Genomic DNA, 25,629 nt, shown 5'->3' with positions numbered 1-25,629 from the left:
CCAAACCAATAATCTGTAGATTGAATGCTAGTACAAGTAAAAGTGTAACACCTGTACTCGAACTCTTTAAATTTAAAATTCAATCTGCCGCCCTATATGGGGCTGAGATATGGGGACCTTGGGCCAGGGAGAGTTTTCAAGGCCTGGATAATAAATTCATGAGAACAATTGTAAGGGTCCCAACTAGTACACCATTAATTCCCCTTCAGCTCGATTTGAATTTTAAACGAACCGACCACCTAACTATTATAAGACCGTTAATGTTCTGGATAAGGATTTGGTCCACCCCAGAATTGATAGACTATAGGAATGGTCTCCGAGAAGTAATGAATTTAGATTCTTTTAATTCCCTTCGGTGGTTCGGGCATATTAAAAAATGTTTTGTAATTCTGGGCTTGCATTCGTTCTGGGAAAACCCGGAGAACTTACCCTCCTCTGCTAAACCCATGGTAAAAGGAGCCTATTGGTCCTTTATGAATAATAGGCATGCTCATGAAAGAAGAATTGGCACTCTAACCCAAAACTTTTTGTCTTTTAAAAATGAACCTTGTTTTGAACTCTTCTTGGACGAAATAGAGCCCCCTGTCGCTAAGACTCTCTTCTTGAAATTTAGGTATGGGAATCTCATGCTGAATTCCAATATAGAGCGTTGGTCAAAGAATAAGCCGGATTGTCTGAATAGTATAAATGAGAGATGTCCTATGTGTTCAGACTTGTGCAAGGAGAATGAGGTCCACATGTTGTTTATATGCAAAGCGTATCTGAAAGCTCGGAAAAGATGGCTTAAACCCATGTGTGTACTTTTAGGAACCAGATCCTGTTTAACAGCATACAGGATCTTAAAAACTAATACTGCTCAGTCTATCGTATTCAGCATTAGTAGGTTCCTCTACTCTGTGTACATTGCCCGAAAGAAATTGGGACAGACGCTTTAAGTTGGACTAATTCTAAAGACTGAACTTTGCTGCTAAATGAATGATGTTTTAAATTGATTGTTGAAAATTAACTCCGCACCCTATTTTAGAATTTGTTGTTTTAATTGAATTGATGCATGTATACTGTTACGATTTTTTGTTCCATGTATGTACATACGTGTGTCTTTTATGGCCATTCGGCCGAAATAAAGAAAATAAATGAAATGATAAATGATAAATATTTGTTATATGTTAATGTGAAACCAGAAAAAGGTTCCTATGAACTCTATACCACTGTCTCCCAAGTCCTGGCCTAAGTGTGGGAGGCCCCTTGTCTTCCCCAAACCATCTGAGCTTTCCAAAGAGGCCTGCGTGAACAGAAAAAGCACTCCCTTAAATACAATTAAATGCTTTACAGCCCTGGATTCACTAGAAACACTCACAGGGTTGTATTTCATCTCCTTTGTCCTCAACCAGACAGTTCAGAAAAGATGGCTGCTTTCCAGTGGCTAGGCCAATGGAATTCAGCCCTTTGTCTAAGCTGTGATTGGCTGTTGACAACAAATCAGTGTGCAGGGGTGTTTCACAATATTGACCTGTGTTGGTAAGACTGAGGCATGAGCAGTAGGGATGAGGGATGTGAAGTAGAGATGAAAAGTAGGGAGGATGGATAAGAATTAGGCACGATGGATGATGCACGAGAAGCATGGATGACGGAAGAGAATTAGGCACGATGGATGATGCACGAGAAGCATGGATGATGGAAGAGAATTAGGCATGATGGATGATGCACGAGAAGCATGGCTGATGGAAGAGAATTAGGCATGATGGATGATGCACAAGAAGCATGGATGATGGAAGAGAATTAGGCACGATGGATGATGCACGAGAAGCATGGATAATGGAAGAGAATTAGGCACGATGGATGATGCACGAGAAGCATGGATGATGGAAGAGAATTAGGCATGATGGATGATGCACGAGAAGCATGGATGATGGAAGAGAATTAGGCATGATGGATGATGCACGAGAAGCATGGATGATGGAAGAGAATTAGGCATGATGGATGATGCACGAGAAGCATGGATGATGGAAGAGAATTAGGCACGATGGATGATGCACGAGAAGCATGGATGATGGAAGAGAATTAGGCATGATGGATGATGCACGAGAAGCATGGATGATGGAAGAGAATTAGGCACGATGGATGATGCACGAGAAGCATGGATGATGGAAGAGAATTAGGCATGATGGATGATGCACGAGAAGCATGGATGATGGAAGAGAATTAGGCACGATGGATGATGCACGAGAAGCATGGATGATGGAAGAGAATTAGGCATGATGGATGATGCACGAGAAGCATGGATGATGGAAGAGAATTAGGCATGATGTTAGGCTAAATGCAGAAAATAAAAGCAGAGCAGTTTTTTTTAATAAACTGTGGGTTTAAGGACATGCAGTTTGGTACGGTCCAAATGAATTTAGTATTAACGAAGACAGGAAAACAGATACATGTAGTATGAGAAAGTCATTAGGTGTGTAATAGAACTAAATTGATGGTTATTATTTATTATTTTTTTTAGTATTTTTGCCCCTGATGACCTGAAGTATCCCGAAATGCATTGGGTTTTAAAATAAAGACGTGACCTGTGGAAACGGACTCAGTTCCTGTGTTTTTATGGAGAATTTTGTTTCAAAATGGAAATGAGTAAAATTAATTGATTATAAATTAATTAAACAAGGAGAAAAGCTAAGGAGAAAACCGTGAATAAAGTGAAGATTAAACAAATACATTTTGATTTATTGGATTCATTCAGTGAGTAATTTGCCTGTGCAGCTTGAATAGGAATCAAATGAGGTTCATTCGAGTGGTATGCCACGGTGGCTTGGGTGCTGCCCATCCAGTGCCCTCTTGACGCACGGCTCTTACCCAGAGGAGAGATGAAGGCTCCTGATGCCTGACCATCCCCAGACCGCTGTCCTCACACCCCCCTTCTCACAAGGTGGACGCATGGGCCCCTTCCAAATTTCCTAAAAGGTCTTCTTAACCTCATCACTGCAGCTCAAATTCCGCCGCAGTGCTGAACATTCCGATCGCGGCCGTGGTCATGACGGCTCCGGGCTGTCATCAGCACACGGCCACCGTGACTCATGACGGCCGGGAGCCGTCATGAGCATGGAAGAGGTTAAGGGGCTCCCTGGTTTAAGATTTGGCCATCGCTGATCTGTCAGAGTTCAATGGTGAGCACAATGGCGCCTCTCCACAGAAATGACCTCTGAGCAGGGGACAAGTCGCTCCACGTCAGCATCCTGCTTTAAAAAACATCTGTTTCTACCTTGGAATCTTTCCATCCACGTCTCCTAAAATAGCTTTGTCATCCATGACACAGCAATAATCTACCAGAGCCAACAAGGAGCGCAGCATCTTCACAGGTGGGTCTGGACCCTTGGAAATGAAAACGAAGGACGAACATGACACTGTACTCACTTAAAATTAAAAGGGCATGCAAACACTTATCAACTCGTCTTGGTTTTCTTACACAACTGACGTCCAGCTGGCCAGAGATCTGCAAATAAAAGGAAAGAAAACCCAGCTTTTAGAAATAGACAGCTTCAGACTTAAAAAGAATCTGTTACATGTTAAAGTGAAACCAGAAAAAGGTTCCTTTGAACTCTATAGCACTGTCTCCAAGTGCTGGCCTAAGTGTGGGAGGCCCCTTGTCGTCTCCAAACCATCGGAGTTTTCCAAAGAATCCTGTGTAAACAGAATAAGCACTCCCTTAAATACAATTAAATGCTTTACAGCCCTGGATTCACTGGAAGCACTCGCAGGGTTGTATTTCATCTCCTTTGTCCTCAACCAGACCGTGCAGGAAAGATGGCTGCTTTCCAGTGGCTAGGCCAATGGAATGCAGCCCTTTGTCTCAGCTCCGATTGGCTGTTGACAACAAATCAGTGTGAAGGGATGTTTTACAATATTGAGCGTGTGTTGGTAAGACTGAGGAATGAGAAGTAGGGATGAAAGGTAGGGAGGATGGATAAGAATTAGGCATGATGGATGATGCATGATGCATGATAAGCATGGATGATTGAAGAGAATTAGGCATGATGGATGATGCATGAGAAGCAAGGATGATGGATGAGAAGTAGGAATGATGCATGAGAAGCATGGATGATGGATGAGAGGTAGGGATGATGCATGAGAAGCATGGATGAAGGATGAGAAGCATGGATGATGGAAGATGCATGAGAAGCAAGGATGATGGATGAGAAGCAAGGATGATGGATGAGAAGCATGGATGATGAATGATGCATGTGAAGCAAGGATGATGGATGAGAAGTAGGAGTGATGGATGATGCACGAGAAGCATGGATGATAGATGAGAAGCATGGATGAAGGATGAGAAGCATGGATGATGGCTGATGCATGAAAAGCAAGGATGATGGATGAGAAGTAGGAATGATGGATGATGCACGAGGAGCATGGATGATAGATGAGAAGCATGGATGAAGGATGAGAAGCATGGATGATGGCTGATGCATGTGAAGCAAGGATGATGGATGAGAAGTAGGAATGATGGATGATGCACGAGAAGCATGGATGATAGATGAGAAGCATGGATGATAGATGAGAAGCATGGATGAAGTATGAGAAGCATGGATGATGGCTGATGCATGAAAAGCAAGGATGATGGATGAGAAGTGGGAATGATGGATGATGCACGAGAAGCATGGATGATAGATGAGAAGCATGGATGAAAGATGAGAAGCATGGATGATGGATGGTGCATGTGAAGCAAGGATGATGGATGAGAAGTAGGAATGATGGATGATAGATGAGAAGCATGGATGATAGATGAGAAGCATGGATGATAGATGAGAAGCATGGATGATAGATGAGAAGCATGGATGATAGATGAGAAGCATGGATGAAGGATGAGAAGCATGGATGATGGCTGATGCATGTGAAGCAAGGATGAAGGATGAGAAGTAGGAATGATGGATGATGCACGAGAAGCATGGATGATAGATGAGAAGCATGGATAGATGAGAAGCATGGATGATGGCTGATGCATGAAAAGCAAGGATGATGGATGAGAAGTAGGAATGATGGATGATGCACGAGAAGCATGGATGATAGATGAGAAGCATGGATGATAGATGAGAAGCATGGATGAAGGATGAGAAGCATGGATGATGGCTGATGCATGTGAAGCAAGGATGATGGATGAGAAGTAGGAATGATGGATGATAGATGAGAAGCATGGATGATAGATGAGAAGCATGGATGATAGATGAGAAGCATGGATGAAGGATGAGAAGCATGGATGATGGATGATGCATGAGAAGCAAGGATGATGGATGAGAAGTAGGAATGATGGTTGATGCATGAGAAGCAAGGATGATGGATGAGAAGTAGGAATGATGGTTGATGCATGGGAAGTGGGGATGCGAAGTAGGGGTGATATGTGAGAAGTAGGGATGATGATTGAGTAGCATGGATGATAGATGAGAAGCATGGATGAAGGATGAGAAGCATGGATGATGGCTGATGCATGTGAAGCAAGGATGATGGATGAGAAGTAGGAATGATGGATGATAGATGAGAAGCATGGATGATAGATGAGAAGCATGGATGATAGATGAGAAGCATGGATGATAGATGAGAAGCAAGGATGATGGATGAGAAGCAAGGATGATGGATGAGAAGTAGGAATGATGGTTGATGCATGGGAAGTGGGGATGCGAAGTAGGGGTGATATGTGAGAAGTAGGGATGATGATTGAGTAACGGTTGATTGATGAAAGGTAGATATGTGAAGTAGGGATTGTGGAAGATGCCTGAAAAGTAGGGGTGAAACAGATAATGTCTGGATGAGAAGTAGAGTTGGTGGATGACGAGTAGGAATGAGAAGTAAGGATGAGGAGTGAGGAATGAGGCTGTCTTACAAAGGATACATAACACACTATTGTCTCTTTTTCTTCCTCTCCCTCTCTACCTTTCTCACCCACTCTTGCAATGTGGCTTTGATTCTAAGGGGTGACCCCACCCTTGCACTATATCCCCATTCCCCTGTTGTCCATGTTTGTCTTCTCTTTTCCTGGTTTTTGATAATGACCTCCTTGTTTTCCATTTGCAGGAGGTTCCCAGTGACCTGCTGTCCCTCACTGGGGTGCCGGTGCAATGGGAGGTGCGAGCGGTGCTGGTGGAGAACTGGGTGTCGCCCTCGGACCCCTACGCCCGGGTGCTCTTCCATCTGATGGGGAAGGACTGGCTGACGGACAGACGGGACCTGCCATGCATCACTCTGCAGGCCTTCCACCAGACGCGCTCGGTGATGAGCGCCTGCCGCCTTCAGGTGAGCGGACGGGGGCGGGGCATCCTGGGTGGACCCAGGTGAGCGGACGGGGGCGGAGCCTCCTGGGTGGACCCAGGTGAGCGGACGGGGGCGGAGCATCCTGGGTGGACCCAGGTGAGCGGACGGGGGCGGAGCCTCCTGGGTGGACCCAGGTGAGCGGACGGGGGCGGAGCCTCCTGGGTGGACCCAGCCTCTCTCCCAGACACATCCTGCATGTTACCTTCTTGTCTCGTGGACACTTTGGGCTGAATTCACCTGTCGAAGGAATTACCCTTTATTCCGGGATGCGGAGTCCTTCCGGGGTTAGAAAACAGAGAAGCTTCGAAATAGAACCCAGTGTCAAATGTATTTATTTATTTGAAAAGTTTTATAAAGCGCGAGCATGACCCTTGCGGGTATCAGAGCGCTGTACACCGAGGCAGAAGCATGCATGAACTCAGAACAGTTGAGGTCAACATTGTAAAACAACAAGGAGTAAACAATCAAAATCAGATACCAGGTAGAAGGCCCCACTAGTTCAGTTTCTTATATATGGTCTGAAACTTCTCTCCGAAGGAGTGCGATGGCCCTGCAAGACTCCAATATCAGGAGCGTAGCTCAGTATTTAAAGAATATTCAAATATTCACCTCTCCCCAAGAATCGGTTCTCCTCCTAGGATGGGACTGTACATGGGACGTGAGGACACGTGTAGGTCACGTCCAGAAGTGAACGACCAGCGCCTTGTTTTGTTCTTGGTGTTCTAGATCAGCTTTAATGTCCTGCTATACCATTAGTATTTACGTGGGTTTTGTCCAGTATGGTTGCTTGAACATGCATGCACTGACTATCATCCGGTCATGGATGTATGTTGTTACAACGCATGTTGTAACAACGCATGCCTTTACCACGCAAGTCTTACAACGCAAGTCGTTACAACGACTTGCGTTCGAGGGCGTGGATTTAGGAATCTTATCATTTTATATTCCAACACCAGTCCCCGTAACAGTAGGGAAGGTGTTGGAATATAAAATTGCAAGATTCCTTATCCCACAGCGCCATCCAGCGCAAGTCGTAGTAACGACTTGCGTTGTAATAGCTGCGGGGTAGATGGCACTGCGGTGTAAAAACCGCGTTGTAAACGATGTTCCCCTCTGGTCATGCATGTACGCACACTCACTGACCTTGTATGTACCGTACAAGTACTATTCTCGAATGTACATGCGTGCACAGAAGTTCTGTGTGTGTACGTGGGTACATGCATTGACCTTGTATATATGACTGAACTTGCATAAATATCCACCGTCTGATGTTTTATATGCAGATGCATAATGGAAATGATCTTAAATGTATATATGTGGTTTGATTTTGCTTGCGCACTTATGTAAGGGCATTGTTTGGCTATGTTCATAGACTTGTTTCACCGTCCGCTTTTGTCGTCAGCTCGCAGATCATGTCTCTCCATCACTGATGCATTATTTCTTCTCTGTCTTCTCAGGCCCCCCTTGGAGCTTGCGTGGTGGAGCTGGAGTTTCCCCAGCGATGGTTCGCGACGGTGCCTGCCGTGACCCCTGGACGTCGAAAGGTAACAGCGGAGGCTACAGCGGGTACCCTTGAGAGTGCTGAGATGTACTACACCATTTCTCTGGCCACTGGAAAGAAGGTAGAGTGCGGCCGGAAGGGCATGCCTCCCCAGCGAGTGCGCCGTGGTGGACCACCAAAAGTTGAGGGGGCACAGGAGCGCCTCGCCTACGTAGGTTCAGTGGAGATGAGACTGACCGAAGCACCAAGGCGCCAAGAAGTACGCATCGACAGGAACGTTGTGGTGCGCGTCCCAGATCGAGCTGTGCTCTCCGGCGAGGTCTTCACCGCCACAGTAGTGCTTGGCCAGAACTTCACCGCGGACGTCTTCCACATCAGGTGAGACATAGTATGGGCTCTGCATTGCGTAACATGACGTAACATGGATGACGTTTGTTTCTTGTGACTCTTCAGAGCTGTGACCTAGACAGGTGTTTAACCGCTACCGCGCTAGCGGGTTTTCCCGCTGTGCGCTGAAATTTGAAAATCGCGCGGTTTGTGACAAAGCCAGCTTGTCATGCGCGTAGCGCAGGTAACGCCCTTGACGAGCTGGCTTTGTCATCCGCATCGAAGGGGTTAACCCAGGTGGATTCCTAATGCAGGTTGCGCCTCCCATCCTAAAAGACACATTAGGACTTGCCTTGCCTGGAGGATGGCCACACTTTAAAGTACAGAAAATTCAAATTCATGCAAAGAGAAGGTAGACTACAGTGTGACAGGGTGAGGTGTACAAGAAGGGAGTCCGTGTTATGACGGATAGAGATGTACAAGGAGAAGGGAGTTTATAGTGTAACCGACTGAGGTGCATAAAGCGAAGGGAGCCTATGCTATGGCAGACGTACAAGGGGAACAGAGGATGCGGTGTGACAGACTTAGGTGGACACTGAGTAGGGAGATGCCGCCTGGCATAGAGTGAGATAGTTGCACGTGGATATGAGTTTGCTTGAAGATGCTGCTTCAGACACTTACAGATCTCCACTAGTATTCTTGCAATATTGAGAACGCGTTTTGAAGCCTAAATCTTTAAACCCCACTCTACCAGCTGGGCTAGTGAGCTCCTGGAGTCTATTGAGTTTGCAGTGTTATGTAAATCCACTCCCTCACATATGTTCATGTATTCGGTTGCTTTGAGTAGACTTGGTTCACAGACTTGATATTGTTCTTGCTTTTCAAAGGAGGAAATTCAAACCGTTTGCACCGAGCATTACAAATCACCTGAAATGTGGAACCACTGGGCACTTCCATCCTCTGCTCCCACTTATACATATGGCACTTCTTCGTTTCTGTATTAGTGTGGAGAGGCAGGTTTAGACCTGGAGAGGCGGGGCCTTGGGTGTCCAGACCTGAAGAGGCGGGGCCTTGGGTGTCCAGACCTGGAGAGGCGGGGCCTTGGAGAGGCGGGGCCTTGGGTGTCCAGACCTGGAGAGGCAGGTTTAGACCTGGAGAGGCGGGGCCTTGGGTGTCCAGACCTGCAGAGGCGGGGCCTTGGGTGTCCAGACCTGGAGAGGCGGGGCCTTGGGTGTCCAGACCTGGAGAGGCGGGGCCTTGTTTGTCCAGACCTGGAGAGGCGGGGCCTTGTTTGTCCAGACCTGGAGAGGCGGGGCCCAGACCTGGAGAGGCGGGGCCTTGGGTGTCCAGACCTGGAGAGGCGGGGCCTTGTTTGTCCAGACCTGGAGAGGCGGGGCCTTGTTTGTCCAGACCTGGAGAGGCGGGGCCTTGTTTGTCCAGACCTGGAGAGGCGGGGCCTTGTTTGTCCAGACCTGGAGAGGCGGGGCCTTGTTTGTCCAGACCTGGAGAGGCGGGGCCTTGTTTGTCCAGACCTGGAGAGGCGGGGCCTTGTTTGTCCAGACCTGAAGAGGCGGGGCCTTGGGTGTCCAGACCTGAAGAGGCGGGGCCTTGGGTGTCCAGACCTGAAGAGGCGGGGCCTTGTTTGTCCAGGCCTGGAGAGGCGGGGCCTTGTTTGTCCAGGCCTGGAGAGGCGGGGCCTTGTTTGTCCAGGCCTGGAGAGGCGGGGCCTTGTTTGTCCAGGCCTGGAGAGGCGGGGCCTTGTTTGTCCAGGCCTGGAGAGGCGGGGCCTTGTTTGTCCAGGCCTGGAGAGGCGGGGCCTTGTTTGTCCAGGCCTGGAGAGGCGGGGCCTTGTTTGTCCAGGCCTGGAGAGGCGGGGCCTTGTTTGTCCAGGCCTGGAGAGGCGGGGCCTTGTTTGTCCAGGCCTGGAGAGGCGGGGCCTTGTTTGTCCAGGCCTGAAGAGGCGGGGCCTTGGGTGTCCAGACCTGGAGAGGCGGGGCCTTGGGTGTCCAGACCTGGAGAGGCGGGGCCTTGGGTGTCCAGACCTGGAGAGGCGGGGCCTTGGGTGTCCAGACCTGGAGAGGCGGGGCCTTGGGTGTCCAGACCTGGAGAGGCGGGGCCTTGGGTGTCCAGACCTGGAGAGGCGGGGCCTTGGGTGTCCAGACCTGGAGAGGCGGGGCCTTGGCTGTCCAGACCTGGAGAGGCGGGGCCTTGGCTGTCCAGACCTGGAGAGGCGGGGCCTTGGCTGTCCAGACCTGGAGAGGCGGGGCCTTGGCTGTCCAGACCTGGAGAGGCGGGGCCTTGGCTGTCCAGACCTGGAGAGGCGGGGCCTTGGCTGTCCAGACCTGGAGAGGCGGGGCCTTGGCTGTCCAGACCTGGAGAGGCGGGGCCTTGGCTGTCCAGACCTGGAGAGGCGGGGCCTTGGCTGTCCAGACCTGGAGAGGCGGGGCCTTGGCTGTCCAGACCTGGAGAGGCGGGGCCTTGGCTGTCCAGACCTGGAGAGGCGGGGCCTTGGGTGTCCAGACCTGGAGAGGCGGGGCCTTGGCTGTCCAGACCTGGAGAGGCGGGGCCTTGGCTGTCCAGACCTGGAGAGGCGGGGCTTTGGGTGTCCAGACCTGGAGAGGCGGGGCCTTGGGTGTCCAGACCAGGAGAGGCGGGGCCTTGGGTGTCCAGACCAGGAGAGGCGGGGCCTTGGGTGTCCAGACCAGGAGAGGCGGGGCCTTGGGTGTCCAGACCAGGAGAGGCGGGGCCTTGGGTGTCCAGACCAGGAGAGGCGGGGCCTTGGGTGTCCAGACCAGGAGAGGCGGGGCCTTGGGTGTCCAGACCTGGAGAGGCGGGGCCTTTGGTGTCCAGACCTTGAGAGGCGGGGCCTTGGGTGTCCAGACCTGGAGAGTCGGGGCCTTGGGTGTCCAGACCGGGGGAGTCGGGGCCTTGGGTGTCCAGACCTGGAGAGGCGGGGCCTTGGGTGTCCAGACCTTGAGAGGCGGGGCCTTTGGTGTCCAGACCTGGAGAGTCGGGGCCTTGGGTGTCCAGACCTGGAGAGGCGGGGCCTTGGGTGTCCAGACCTGGAGAGTCGGGGCCTTGGGTGTCCAGACCGGGGGAGTCGGGGCCTTGGGTGTCCAGACCTGGAGAGGCGGGGCCTTGGCTGTCCAGACCTTGAGAGGCGGGGCCTTGGCTGTCCGGACCTGGAGAGGCGGGGCCTTGGGTGTCCGGACCTGGAGAGGCGGGGCCTTGGGTGTCCGGACCTGGAGAGGCGGGGCCTTGGGTGTCCAGACTTGGAGAGGCGGGGCCTAGGGTGTCCAGACCTGGAGAGGCGGGGCCTTGGAGAGGCGGGGCCTTGGGTGTCCAGACCTGGAGAGACGGGGCCTTGGATGTCCAGACCTGGAGAGGCGGGGCCTTGGGTGTCCAGACCTGGAGAGGCGGGGCCTTGGGTGTCCAGACCTGGAGAGGCAGGGCCTTGTTTGTCCAGACCTGGAGAGGCGGGGCCTTGTTTGTCCAGACCTGGAGAGGCGGGGCCTTGTTTGTCCAGACCTGGAGAGGCAGGGCCTTGTTTGTCCAGACCTGGAGAGGCGGGGCCTTGTTTGTCCAGACCTGGAGAGGCGGGGCCTTGTTTGTCCAGACCTGGAGAGGCGGGGCCTTGGAGAGGCGGGGCCTTGGGTGTCCAGACCTGGAGAGACGGGGCCTTGGATGTCCAGACCTGGAGAGGCGGGGCCTTGGGTGTCCAGACCTGGAGAGGCGGGGCCTTGGGTGTCCAGACCTGGAGAGGCGGGGCCTTGGGTGTCCAGACCTGGAGAGGCGGGGCCTTGTTTGTCCAGACCTGGAGAGGCGGGGCCTTGTTTGTCCAGACCTGGAGAGGCGGGGCCTTGTTTGTCCAGACCTGGAGAGGCGGGGCCTTGTTTGTCCAGACCTGGAGAGGCGGGGCCTTGTTTGTCCAGACCTGGAGAGGCGGGGCCTTGTTTGTCCAGACCTGGAGAGGCGGGGCCTTGTTTGTCCAGACCTGGAGAGGCGGGGCCTTGGGTGTCCAGACCTGGAGAGGCGGGGCCTTGGGTGTCCAGACCTGGAGAGGCGGGGCCTTGGGTGTCCAGACCTGGAGAGGCGGGGCCTTGGGTGTCCAGACCTGGAGAGGCGGGGCCTTGGGTGTCCAGACCTGGAGAGGCGGGGCCTTGGGTGTCCAGACCTGGAGAGGCGGGGCCTTGGGTGTCCAGACCTGGAGAGGCGGGGCCTTGGCTGTCCAGACCTGGAGAGGCGGGGCCTTGGCTGTCCAGACCTGGAGAGGCGGGGCCTTGGCTGTCCAGACCTGGAGAGGCGGGGCCTTGGCTGTCCAGACCTGGAGAGGCGGGGCCTTGGCTGTCCAGACCTGGAGAGGCGGGGCCTTGGCTGTCCAGACCTGGAGAGGCGGGGCCTTGGCTGTCCAGGCCTGGAGAGGCGGGGCCTTGGCTGTCCAGACCTGGAGAGTCGGGGCCTTGGCTGTCCAGACCTGGAGAGTCGGGGCCTTGGCTGTCCAGACCTGGAGAGTCGGGGCCTTGGCTGTCCAGACCTGGAGAGTCGGGGCCTTGGCTGTCCAGACCTGGAGAGTCGGGGCCTTGGGTGTCCAGACCTGGAGAGGCGGGGCCTTGGGTGTCCAGACCTGGAGAGTCGGGGCCTTGGGTGTCCAGACCTGGAGAGGCGGGGCCTTGGGTGTCCAGACCTGGAGAGGCGGGGCCTTGGGTGTCCAGACCTGGAGAGGCGGGGCCTTGGGTGTCCAGACCTGGAGAGGCGGGGCTTTGGGTGTCCAGACCTGGAGAGGCGGGGCCTTGGGTGTCCAGACCTGGAGAGGCGGGGCCTTGGGTGTCCAGACCTGGAGAGGCGGGGCCTTGGGTGTCCAGACCTGGAGAGGCGGGGCCTTGGGTGTCCAGACCTGGAGAGTCGGGGCCTTGGGTGTCCAGACCTGGAGAGTCGGGGCCTTGGGTGTCCAGACCGGGGGAGTCGGGGCCTTGGGTGTCCAGACCTGGAGAGGCGGGGCCTTGGGTGTCCAGACCTGGAGAGGCGGGGCCTTGGGTGTCCAGACCTGGAGAGGCGGGGCCTTGGGTGTCCAGACCTGGAGAGGCGGGGCCTTGGGTGTCCGGACCTGGAGAGGCGGGGCCTTGGGTGTCCAGACCGGGGGAGTCGGGGCCTTGGGTGTCCAGACCTGGAGAGGCGGGGCCTTGGGTGTCCAGACCTGGAGAGGCGGGGCCTTGGAGAGGCGGGGCCTAGGGTGTCCAGACCTGGAGAGGCGGGGCCTTGGAGAGGCGGGGCCTAGGGTGTCCAGACCTGGAGAGGCGGGGCCTTGGAGAGGCGGGGCCTTGGGTGTCCAGACCTGGAGAGGCGGGGCCTTGGAGAGGCGGGCCTTGGGTGTCCAGACCTGGAGAGACGGGGCCTTGGATGTCCAGACCTGGAGAGGCGGGGCCTTGTTTGTCCAGACCTGGAGAGGCGGGGCCTTGGGTGTCCAGACCTGGAGAGGCGGGGCCTTGGGTGTCCGGACCTGGAGAGGCGGGGCCTTGGGTGTCCAGACTTGGAGAGGCGGGGCCTTGGGTGTCCAGACTTGGAGAGGCGGGGCCTTGGGTGTCCAGACTTGGAGAGGCGGGGCCTAGGGTGTCCAGACCTGGAGAGGCGGGTCCTTGGAGAGGCGGGGCCTAGGGTGTCCAGACCTGGAGAGGCGGGGCCTTGGAGAGGCGGGGCCTTGGGTGTCCAGACCTGGAGAGGCGGGGCCTTGGAGAGGCGGGCCTTGGGTGTCCAGACCTGGAGAGACGGGGCCTTGGATGTCCAGACCTGGAGAGGCGGGGCCTTGTTTGTCCAGACCTGGAGAGGCGGGGCCTTGTTTGTCCAGACTTGGAGAGGCGGGGCCTTGGGTGTCCAGACTTGGAGAGGCGGGGCCTTGGGTGTCCAGACTTGGAGAGGCGGGGCCTTGGGTGTCCAGACTTGGAGAGGCGGGGCCTAGGGTGTCCAGACCTGGAGAGGCGGGTCCTTGGAGAGGCGGGGCCTTGGGTGTCCAGACCTGGAGAGACGGGGCCTTGGATGTCCAGACCTGGAGAGGCGGGGCCTTGTTTGTCCAGACCTGGAGAGGCGGGGCCTTGTTTGTCCAGACCTGGAGAGGCGGGGCCTTGTTTGTCCAGACCTGGAGAGGCGGGGCCTTGTTTGTCCAGACCTGGAGAGGCGGGGCCTTGTTTGTCCAGACCTGGAGAGGCGGGGCCTTGTTTGTCCAGACCTGGAGAGGCGGGGCCTTGTTTGTCCAGACCTGGAGAGGCGGGGCCTTGTTTGTCCAGACCTGGAGAGGCGGGGCCTTGTTTGTCCAGACCTGGAGAGGCGGGGCCTTGTTTGTCCAGACCTGGAGAGGCGGGGCCTTGTTTGTCCAGACCTGGAGAGGCGGGGCCTTGTTTGTCCAGACCTGGAGAGGCGGGGCCTTGTTTGTCCAGACCTGGAGAGGCGGGGCCTTGTTTGTCCAGACCTGGAGAGGCGGGGCCTTGTTTGTCCAGACCTGGAGAGGCGGGGCCTTGTTTGTCCAGACCTGGAGAGGCGGGGCCTTGTTTGTCCAGACCTGGAGAGGCGGGGCCTTGTTTGTCCAGACCTGGAGAGGCGGGGCCTTGTTTGTCCAGACCTGGAGAGGCGGGGCCTTGTTTGTCCAGACCTGGAGAGGCGGGGCCTTGTTTGTCCAGACCTGGAGAGGCGGGGCCTTGTTTGTCCAGACCTGGAGAGGCGGGGCCTTGTTTGTCCAGGCCTGGAGTGGCGGGGCCTTGTTTGTCCAGGCCTGGAGTGGCGGGGCCTTGTTTGTCCAGGCCTGGAGTGGCGGGGCCTTGTTTGTCCAGGCCTGGAGTGGCGGGGCCTTGTTTGTCCAGGCCTGGAGAGGCGGGGCCTTGTTTGTCCAGACCTGGAGAGGCGGGGCCTTGTTTGTCCAGACCTGGAGAGTCGGGGCCTTGGGTGTCCGGACCTGGAGTCGGGGCCTTGGGTGTCCGGACCTGGAGAGTCGGGGCCTTGGGTGTCCGGACCTGGAGAGTCGGGGCCTTGGGTGTCCGGACCTGGAGAGTCGGGGCCTTGGGTGTCCGGACCTGGAGAGTCGGGGCCTTGGGTGTCCGGACCTGGAGAGTCGGGGCCTTGGGTGTCCGGACCTGGAGAGTCGGGGCCTTGGGTGTCCGGACCTGGAGAGTCGGGGCCTTGGGTGTCCGGACCTGGAGAGTCGGGGCCTTGGGTGTCCGGACCTGGAGAGTCGGGGCCTTGGGTGTCCGGACCTGGAGAGGCGGGGCCTTGGGTGTCCAGACCTGGAGAGGCGGGGCCTTGGGTGTCCAGGCCTGGAGAGGCGGGGCCTTGTTTGTCCAGGCCTGGAGAGGCGGGGCCTTGTTTGTCCAGGCCTGGAGAGGCGGGGCCTTGTTTGTCCAGGCCTGGAGAGGCGGGGCCTTGTTTGTCCAGGCCTGGAGAGGCGGGGCCTTGTTTGTCCAGGCCTGGAGAGGCGGGGCCTTGTTTGTCCAGGCCTGGAGAGGCGGGGCCTTGTTTGTCCAGGCCTGGAGAGGCGGGGCCTTGTTTGTCCAGGCCTGGAGAGGCGGGGCCTTGTTTGTCCAGGCCTGGAGAGGCGGGGCCTTGTTTGTCCAGGCCTGGAGAGGCGGGGCCTTGTTTGTCCAGGCCTGGAGAGGCGGGGCCTTGTTTGTCCAGGCCTGGAGAGGCGGGGCCTTGTTTGTCCAGGCCTGGAGAGGCGGGGCCTTGTTTGTCCAGGCCTGGAGAGGCGGGGCCTTGTTTGTCCAGGCCTGGAGAGGCGGGGCCTTGTTTGTCCAGGCCTGGAGAGGCGGGGCCTTGTTTGTCCAGGCCTGGAGAGGCGGGGCCTTGTTTGTCCAGGCCTGGAGAGGCGGGGCCTTGTTTGTCCAGACCTGGAGAGGCGGGGCCTTGGGTGTCCAGACCTGGAGAGGCGGGGCCTTGGGTGTCCAGACCTGGAGAGGCGGGGCCTTGGGTGTCCAGACCTGGAGAGGCGGGGCCTTGGGTGTCCAGACCTGGAGAGGCGGGGCCTTGGGTGTCCAGACCTGGAGAGGCGGGGCCTTGGGTGTCCAGACCTGGAGAGGCGGGGCCTTGGGTGTCCAGGCCTGGAGAGGCGGGGCCTTGGGTGTCCAGGCCTGGAGAGGCGGGGCCTTGGGTGTCCAGGCCTGGAGAGGCGGGGCCTTGGGTGTCCAGGCCTGGAGAGGCGGGGCCTTGGGTGTCCAGGCCTGGAGAGGCGGGGCCTTGGGTGTCCAGGCCTGGAGAGGCGGGGCCTTGGGTGTCCAGGCCTGGAGAGGCGGGGCCTTGGGTGTCCAGGCCTGGAGAGGCGGGGCCTTGGGTGTCCAGGCCTGGAGAGGCGGGGCCTTGTTTGTCCAGGCCTGGAGAGGCGGGGCCTTGTTTGTCCAGGCCTGGAGAGGCGGGGCCTTGTTTGTCCAGGCCTGGAGAGGCGGGGCCTTGTTTGTCCAGGCCTGGAGAGGCGGGGCCTTGTTTGTCCAGGCCTGGAGAGGCGGGGCCTTGTTTGTCCAGGCCTGGAGAGGCGGGGCCTTGTTTGTCCAGGCCTGGAGAGGCGGGGCCTTGTTTGTCCAGGCCTGGAGAGGCGGGGCCTTGTTTGTCCAGGCCTGGAGAGGCGGGGCCTTGTTTGTCCAGGCCTGGAGAGGCGGGGCCTTGTTTGTCCAGGCCTGGAGAGGCGGGGCCTTGTTTGTCCAGGCCTGGAGAGGCGGGGCCTTGTTTGTCCAGGCCTGGAGAGGCGGGGCCTTGTTTGTCCAGGCCTGGAGAGGCGGGGCCTTGTTTGTCCAGGCCTGGAGAGGCGGGGCCTTGTTTGTCCAGGCCTGGAGAGGCGGGGCCTTGTTTGTCCAGGCCTGGAGAGGCGGGGCCTTGTTTGTCCGGGCCTGGAGAGGCGGGGCCTTGTTTGTCCGGGCCTGGAGAGGCGGGGCCTTGTTTGTCCAGGCCTGGAGAGGCGGGGCCTTGTTTGTCCAGGCCTGGAGAGGCGGGGCCTTGTTTGTCCAGGCCTGGAGAGGCGGGGCCTTGTTTGTCCAGGCCTGGAGAGGCGGGGCCTTTTGGCGTCTGCACCTGGAGAGGCGGGGCCTTGTTTGTCCGGGCCTGGAGAGGCGGGGCCTTGTTTGTCCGGGCCTGGAGAGGCGGGGCCTTGTTTGTCCAGGCCTGGAGAGGCGGGGCCTTGTTTGTCCAGGCCTGGAGAGGCGGGGCCTTGTTTGTCCAGGCCTGGAGAGGCGGGGCCTTGTTTGTCCAGGCCTGGAGAGGCGGGGCCTTTTGGCGTCTGCACCTGGAGAGGCGGGGCCTTGTTTGTCCAGGCCTGGAGAGGCGGGGCCTTGTTTGTCCAGGCCTGGAGAGGCGGGGCCTTGTTTGTCCAGGCCTGGAGAGGCGGGGCCTTGTTTGTCCAGGCCTGGATAGGCGGGGCCTTGTTTGTCCAGGCCTGGAGAGGCGGGGCCTTGTTTGTCCAGGCCTGGAGAGGCGGGGCCTTGTTTGTCCAGGCCTGGAGAGGCGGGGCCTTGTTTGTCCAGGCCTGGAGAGGCGGGGCCTTGTTTGTCCAGGCCTGGAGAGGCGGGGCCTTGTTTGTCCAGGCCTGGAGAGGCGGGGCCTTGTTTGTCCAGGCCTGGAGAGGCGGGGCCTTGTTTGTCCAGGCCTGGAGAGGCGGGGCCTTGTTTGTCCAGGCCTGGAGAGGCGGGGCCTTGTTTGTCCAGGCCTGGAGAGGCGGGGCCTTGTTTGTCCAGGCCTGGAGAGGCGGGGCCTTTTGGCGTCTGCACCTGGAGAGGCGGGCCTTTTGGCGTCTGCACCTGGAGAGGTGGGGCCTTTTGGCGTCTGCACCTGGAGAGGCGGGCCTTTTGGCGTCTGCACCTGGAGAGGTGGGGCCTTTTGGCGTCTGCACCTGGAGAGGTGGGGCCTTTTGGCGTCTGCACCTGGAGAGGTGGGGCCTTTTGGCGTCTGCACCTGGAGAGGTGGGGCCTTTCGGCATCTGCGCTTGGAGAGGCGGGGCCTTTGGTGTCCAGGACCAAAAAGGGGAAAATATCTTTGACCCTCTGAGGGCACCCCATGATTGAAAGTGATCAACATTTTTCCACTGCATCAAACCTAAAGTGGGAAGAAAGTAAAGTGATTTTTTTTATGGCGATCTACCATTTGAGGGGACAGCTTCTCCACAAACAGCTTGTAAAACCCAGTAGCACAACATAAAACTAGTATGGCTCAAGAATTATAGAGCCCAGCGAAAAGGCTCCTTACACTTTGTGTGGGCAACTGCGACCGAAGACCATTGAATGTGCTGCGTTCTGGCTTTCAGTACAAGAACACTCGGCCTCTTATGCTGCAGCTGGTGTGCATGTCCTGTTGAACCACCCCTTCTCTGCACAGCACTTAATGGTCTTGCCATTTTGACAAGGTACAGTTATGTGATATTGTTTTAACAATAATGTTGTCTATGCAACCTCATTTCCATGGCTATGGGAAGCGACAATTGGACATTTAATACTTGCCACTTGCTTCTGGCAACCAGAGGCAACCAGTTCGGAATGGTTCAAAGAGGTTTAATGTCGGACGGCACTGTTTTTTAAGGTAAATTGATGATGGGGACATTAACAGTGTGGGAGGAGCCGTACCCTTCTCGTTGTGGCTTCCCTGCTGAAAAAGACTGATTGCAAAGATTTCACAAAGTAAGCAGACTGAGGACAGCAGAGATACTGTTTACATGGCGGCCATCTTGAAATGGAATCTCCGCTATGAAAAATACAGACCAATTCAGACATAACTATGATTAAAATGAGTCAATTTGTAAATAAAAATTTTATAAAAATATCTCCTAATATAATTCTTTCATTAAAGTTGACTCATGTTTACACAGATGGTAGAGTCCGTTTGGCCGTGCTCGCGTGGGGCTGCAGGCCCTGCTGGAAGTTTCTTCATGTAAATCGTACAAAAAGTAACATGATGAGATCTGGCGGATGCCGCAGAAACTTTCCCAAAACCAATTAAAACCTAGGTCATCGGCACTCTTCTCTTAAACTGTTTAGAAATGATATCACTCACATTGCAGTCAATTACAACTACCTTCCCTCTTTTAATGATTATAGGGTAGGGGGTATATCAATCTCGTGCCCAACTTAAAAAAGCCCGTCCCTTTAAACAGACAGATGTGAAACCATTTACCATTGTGAAAAAAATGTGTGGAAGCGAGATGGCACCTCACGGGCGCACCACCAATGGGGAACCTGGCAAGTACTCACCAGGATAGCCCTGTTCTCATCATTGGTGCCATCAAGCTCAAAGAAAAGGTGTCCAAGTGAAAGCAAATATGGGTTTGCAAAAAGAAGTGCAGTAGAAAAAACAAAACACACAAGATAGTGTCACACAACATAAAACATACGCATACAGCACGGACACACAAACTTTATTCCTGTTCTTTCATGCTGATTGCATAGATTAAAAAAGTGAATATGACTGCAGCTTATACAGCCATATTCTACTTGCCGACATGTTTCATTGCCATAGTGTTCATCTGGCAATTTCTCCAGGGCATACAGTTTTTTAAGCCACTGCTTTGGACACCGGGGCTTCACAACTGTCAGAACATAAAAAAGATTCCAAATTCAGGTTTAATGCCCTGCCATGTGGGTATTCAACTACATATTGCTGTGCAGAAACGCTCTGTACTGCTGTTTTTCGATATTTACCCTCTAACGGCAGCTGTCTCTCATACCGGCCGAGAGGTACTAAAAACACGTATAGACTAACTCCTTCTGTGTGTTATCTGGCGTCCCCTTTGTATTTTTAACTGCAAAGAGACGAACATCGGAATGTGTCTTAAATTATAGGCATAGCTTACTTCCCAATCTTCTTCCTCATCCGTTTTAAAATCCGTAGCTATTTAGACCCCCCTTCCACCTTACCGATAGTAGGAGACCTGCCGGCATTCACTCGACCCGTGCAATGTTCGCAGTTGCCAGCCGTTCATTTACACAGTGACGCGAGCGAAATGCCGGCCCTGATTGGCTCTCTCAATCTCGCGTTGATAGCGGCCATCTTGGATTGGGCTCTTAAACATAGGGACTATAGAGAAGTGTACAATCCTTCCTCCAAATCGCGAGATCGCGCGTTTAAACATTTTATCATCACCGAGCTTTTCACCACAGCAAAAATTTGCTAAAACTTTATTAGAATCGCTCATGTGTGCAAAATGCAAGCTGACAATTCTCAGTTTATCTGAAATTGGACACAGCGTGCAGCGCTCGCTCTCCAAGTACAAATATCACCTTACATCAGCCTCAATCCAATCTTTATTAAGACCTCCGATCCACACTCACATGTGGGGGTGACCACTCACATTTATTAAGGATGTTATATTTGAGTGGTATTGTCATTATATACATTTCTCTGGCAGACTCAACCTGTCCAACGCCATTATTGCTCTTCTGCACTCTTTCTCCATATGTCCAATTATTCAGAATTGATTGCAACGTGAGGGATCTCATTTCTAAACAGTTTAAGAGAAGAGTGCCGGTGACCTAGGTTAGAATTGGTATTGTGACTTGATGAGTGGAGGGCGACCTAGGTCCTGAAATCCCTCTTTGCTCCTTGTTGTTGTTGGCCGCAGAAACTTTACCTGTATCTATAAGTAAATACTTCTCGAAACACTGAACAAATATAATTACCTGGATTTTGTATTTAATAAGAAACTGGAGTGAAAGCAAGTATTAAACTCAATCAGAGCAGTGGCCAAATGAGTTAAGGATTGCTTGATAAGCTATAGCTCATCGGTGTGTAACCACCACAAACACCTCCATGTGATGGCCTCCAGTGAGAAAGTAATTCTGTTGAGCACCCAGAAAACTTGTATTAATGAGATTTTAGAGCTAGAGTAGGAATCAGGAAGGCTCTTCTCGTCTCCGCTGTTAGTCTTGAATTTGCTCTCTGTCCATCTGAAACAAGCGTTTGCAATGCAATAGGTCTCGCATTACTGATAGTTTGAGGTATTGGCGTTGCAAATAATAATGTAACTCCAATAGCTCATACTTTCCGTAATTGCCTAGGGAACCAGGAACCAGCATTGTTGGTCTCAGTGCAGTACCGCAAGCTGCTTCTAGAGGTCTCTAGTGAGCAAGGCACTAGCACTGCTTGTCTAGTCTAGGTGCAGTACCGCAAGCTGCTCCTAGAGGTGTCTAGTGAGCAAGGCACCAGCACTGCATGTCTAGGTGCAGTACCGCAAGCTGCTCCTAGAGGTCCCTAGTGAGCAAGGCACTAGCACTGCTTGTCTAGTCTAGGTGCAGTACCGCAAGCTGCTCCTAGAGGTGTCTAGTGAGCAAGGCACCAGCACTGCATGTCTAGGTGCAGTACCGCAAGCTGCTCCTAGAGGTCCCTCGTGAGCAAGGCACCCGCACTGCATGTCTAGGTGCAGTACCGCTAGCTGCTCCTAGAGGTCCCTCGTGAGCAAGGCACCAGCGCTGCTTGTCTAGGTGCAGTACCACAAGCTGCTCCTAGAGGTCCCTAGTGAGCAAGGCACCAGCACTGCATGTCTAGTTGCAGTACCGCAAGCTGCTCCTAGAGGTCCCTAGTGAGCAAGGCACCAGCACTGCATGTCTCGGTGCAGTACCACAAGCTGCTCCTAGAGGTCCCTAGTGAGCAAGGCACCAGCACTGCATGTCAAGGTGCAGTACCGCAAGCTGCTGCTAGAGGTCCCTAGTGAGCAAGGCACCAGCACTGCATGTCTAGTCTAGGTGCAGTACCGCAAGCTGCTCCTAGAGGTGTCTAGTGAGCAAGGCACCAGCACTGCATGTCTAGGTGCAGTACCGCAAGCTGCTCCTAGAGGTCCCTAGTGAGCAAGGCACTAGCACTGCTTGTCTAGTCTAGGTGCAGTACCGCAAGCTGCTCCTAGAGGTGTCTAGTGAGCAAGGCACCAGCACTGCATGTCTAGGTGCAGTACCGCAAGCTGCTCCTAGAGGTCCTGAGTGAGCAAGGCACCCGCACTGCATGTCTAGGTGCAGTACCGCTAGCTGCTCCTAGAGGTCCCTCGTGAGCAAGGCACCAGCGCTGCTTGTCTAGGTGCAGTACCACAAGCTGCTCCTAGAGGTCCCTAGTGAGCAAGGCACCAGCACTGCATGTCAAGGTGCAGTACCGTAAGCTGCTGCTAGAGGTCCCTAGTGAGCAAGGCACCAGCACTGCATGTCTCAGTGCAGTACCGCAAGCTGCTGCTAGAGGTCCCTAGTGAGCAAGGCACCAGCACTGCATGTCTCAGTGCAGTACCGCAAGCTGCTGCTAGAGGTCCCTAGTGAGCAAGGCACCAGCACTGCTTGTCTAGGTGCAGTACCGCAAGCTGCTCCTAGAGGTCCCTAGTGAGCAAGGCACCAGCACTGCTTGTCTAGGTGCAGTACCGCAAGCTGCTCCTAGAGGTCCCTAGTGAGCAAGGCACCAGCACTGCTTGTCTAGTTGCAGTACCGCAAGCTGCGCCTAGAGGTCCCTAGTGAGCAAGGCACCAGCACTGCATGTCTCGGTGCAGTACCACAAGCTGCTCCTAGAGGTCCCTAGTGAGCAAGGCACCAGCACTGCTTGTCTAGGTGCAGTACCGCAAGCTGCTTCTAGAGGTCTCTAGTGAGCAAGGCACTAGCACTGCTTGTCTAGTCTAGGTGCAGTACCGCAAGCTGCTCCTAGAGGTGTCTAGTGAGCAAGGCACCAGCACTGCATGTCTAGGTGCAGTACCGCAAGCTGCTCCTGGAGGTCTCTAGTGAGCGAGGCACCAGCACTGCATGTCTAGGTGCAGTACCGCTAGCTGCTCCTAGAGGTCCCTAGTGAGCCAGGAACCAGCACTGCATGTCTAGGTGCAGTACCGCTAGCTGCTCCTAGAGGTCCCTCGTGAGCAAGGCACCCGCACTGCATGTCTAGGTGCAGTACCGCTAGCTGCTCCTAGAGGTCCCTCGTGAGCAAGGCACCAGCGCTGCTTGTCTAGGTGCAGTACCACAAGCTGCTCCTAGAGGTCCCTAGTGAGCAAGGCACCAGCACTGCATGTCAAGGTGCAGTACCGTAAGCTGCTCCTAGAGGTCCCTAGTGAGCAAGGCACCAGCACTGCATGTCTCAGTGCAGTACCGTAAGCTGCTCCTAGAGGTCCCTAGTGAGCAAGGCACCAGCACTGCATGTCTCAGTGCAGTACCGCAAGCTGCTGCTAGAGGTCCCTAGTGAGCAAGGCACCAGCACTGCTTGTCTAGGTGCAGTACCGCAAGCTGCTCCTAGAGGTCCCTAGTGAGCAAGGCACCAGCACTGCTTGTCTAGTTGCAGTACCGCAAGCTGCTCCTAGAGGTCCCTAGTGAGCAAGGCACCAGCACTGCATGTCTCAGTGCAGTACCGCAAGCTGCTCCTAGAGGTCCCTAGTGAGCAAGGCACCAGCACTGCATGTCTAGGTGCAGTACCACAAGCTGCTCCTAGAGGTCCTGAGTGAGCAAGGCACCAGCACTGCTTGTCTAGTTGCAGTACCGCAAGCTGCTCCTAGAGGTCCCTAGTGAGGAAGGCACCAGCACTGCTTGTCTAGGTGCAGTACCGCAAGCTGCTCCTAGAGGTCCCTAGTGAGCAAGGCACCAGCACTGCTTGTCTAGTTGCAGTACCGCAAGCTGCTCCTAGCGGTCCCCAATGAGCAAGGCACCACCACTGCATGTCTAGGTGCAGTACCGCAAGCTGCTCCTAGAGGTCCCTAGTGAGCAAGGCACCAGCACTGCATGTCTCAGTGCAGTACCGCAAGCTGCTGCTAGAGGTCCCTAGTGAGCAAGGCACCAGCACTGCATGTCTCAGTGCAGTACCGCAAGCTGCTGCTAGAGGTCCCTAGTGAGCAAGGCACCAGCACTGCTTGTCTAGGTGCAGTACCGCAAGCTGCTCCTAGAGGTCCCTAGTGAGCAAGGCACCAGCACTGCTTGTCTAGTTGCAGTACCGCAAGCTGCTCCTAGAGGTCCCTAGTGAGCAAGGCACCAGCACTGCATGTCTAGGTGCAGTACCGCAAGCTGCTCCTAGAGGTCCCTAGTGAGCAAGGCACCAGCACTGCATGTCTAGGTGCAGTACCGCAAGCTGCTCCTAGAGGTCTCTAGTGAGCGAGGCACCAGCACTGCATGTCTAGGTGCAGTACTGCAAGCTGCTCCTAGAGGTCCCTAGTGAGCAAGGCACCAGCACTGCTTGTCTAGGTGCAGTACCGCAAGCTCCTCCTAGAGGTCCCTCGTGAGCAAGGCACCCGCACTGCATGTCTAGGTGCAGTACCGCTAGCTGCTCCTAGAGGTCCCTAGTGAGCAAGGCACCAGCACTGCATGTCTCAGTGCAGTACCGCAAGCTGCTCCTAGAGGTCCCTAGTGAGCAAGGCACCAGCACTGCATGTCTAGGTGCAGTACCGCAAGCTGCTCTTAGAGTCCCTAGAGAGCAAGGCACCAGCACTGCAGGCCTTGGTGCAGTACCGCAAGCTGCTCCTAGAGGTCCCTAGTGAGCCAGGAACCAGCACTGCTTGTCTAGGTGCAGTACCACAAGCTGCTCCTAGAGGTCCCTAGTGAGCAAGGCACCAGCACTGCTTGTCTAGTTGCAGTACCGCAAGCTGCTCCTAGAGGTCCCTAGTGAGCAAGGCACCAGCACTGCATGTCTAGTTGCAGTACCGCAAGCTGCTCCTAGAGGTCCCTAGTGAGCCAGGAACCAGCACTGCTTGTCTAGGTGCAGTACCACAAGCTGCTCCTAGAGGTCCCTAGTGAGCAAGGCACCAGCACTGCTTGTCTAGTTGCAGTACCGCAAGCTGCTCCTAGAGGTCCCTAGTGAGCAAGGCACCAGCACTGCAGGCCTTGGTGCAGTACCGCAAGCTGCTCCTAGAGGTCCCTAGTGAGCCAGGAACCAGCACTGCTTGTCTAGGTGCAGTACCACAAGCTGCTCCTAGAGGTCCCTAGTGAGCAAGGCACCAGCACTGCTTGTCTAGTTGCAGTACCGCAAGCTGCTCCTAGAGGTCCCTAGTGAGCAAGGCACCAGCACTGCATGTCTAGTTGCAGTACCGCAAGCTGCTCCTAGAGGTCCCTAGTAAGCAAGGCACCAGCACTGCATGTCTAGTTGCAGTACCGCAAGCTGCTCCTAGAGGTCCCTAGTGAGGAAGGCACCAGCACTGCTTGTCTAGTTGCAGTACCGCAAGCTGCTCCTAGAGGTCCCTAGTGAGCAAGGCACCAGCACTGCTTGTCTAGTTGCAGTACCGCAAGCTGCTCCTAGAGGTCCCTAGTGAGCAAGGCACCAGCACTGCATGCCTCGGTGCAGTACTGCAAGCTGCTCCTAGAGGTCCCTCGTGAGCAAGGCACCAGCACTGCATGTCTAGGTGCAGTACCGCAAGCTGCTCCTAGAGGTGTCTAGTGAGCAAGGCACCAGCACTGCATGTCTAGTTGCAGTACCACAAGCTGCTCATAGAGGCCCCTAGTGAGGAAGGCACCAGCACTGCTTGTCTAGGTGCAGTACCGCAAGCTGCTCCTAGAGGTCCCTAGTGAGCAAGGCACCAGCACTGCTTGTCTAGGTGCAGTACCGCAAGCTGCTCCTAGAGGTCC

General features: G+C 54.9%; 1 protein-coding gene across 1 annotated transcript in view; it reads left to right on the top strand.

Moving 5' to 3' along the window:
* The window catches only part of TMEM132A (transmembrane protein 132A), a 238,492-nt gene that overhangs the window by 160,559 nt on the left and 52,304 nt on the right, over nt 1-25,629 (top strand). Inside the window, 2 exon segments of the mRNA XM_078676358.1 lie at nt 6,058-6,276; nt 7,752-8,173. Coding sequence (XP_078532484.1) covers nt 6,058-6,276; nt 7,752-8,173 — 641 coding nt within the window.

This window comes from Lissotriton helveticus, chromosome 1_1 (genome assembly GCF_964261635.1).
Source record: "Lissotriton helveticus chromosome 1_1, aLisHel1.1, whole genome shotgun sequence".
Lineage (NCBI taxonomy): Eukaryota > Metazoa > Chordata > Amphibia > Caudata > Salamandridae > Lissotriton > Lissotriton helveticus.
The sequence above is the reverse complement of the archived record's forward strand: the minus strand, read 5'-3'. Positions and strand labels throughout refer to the sequence as shown.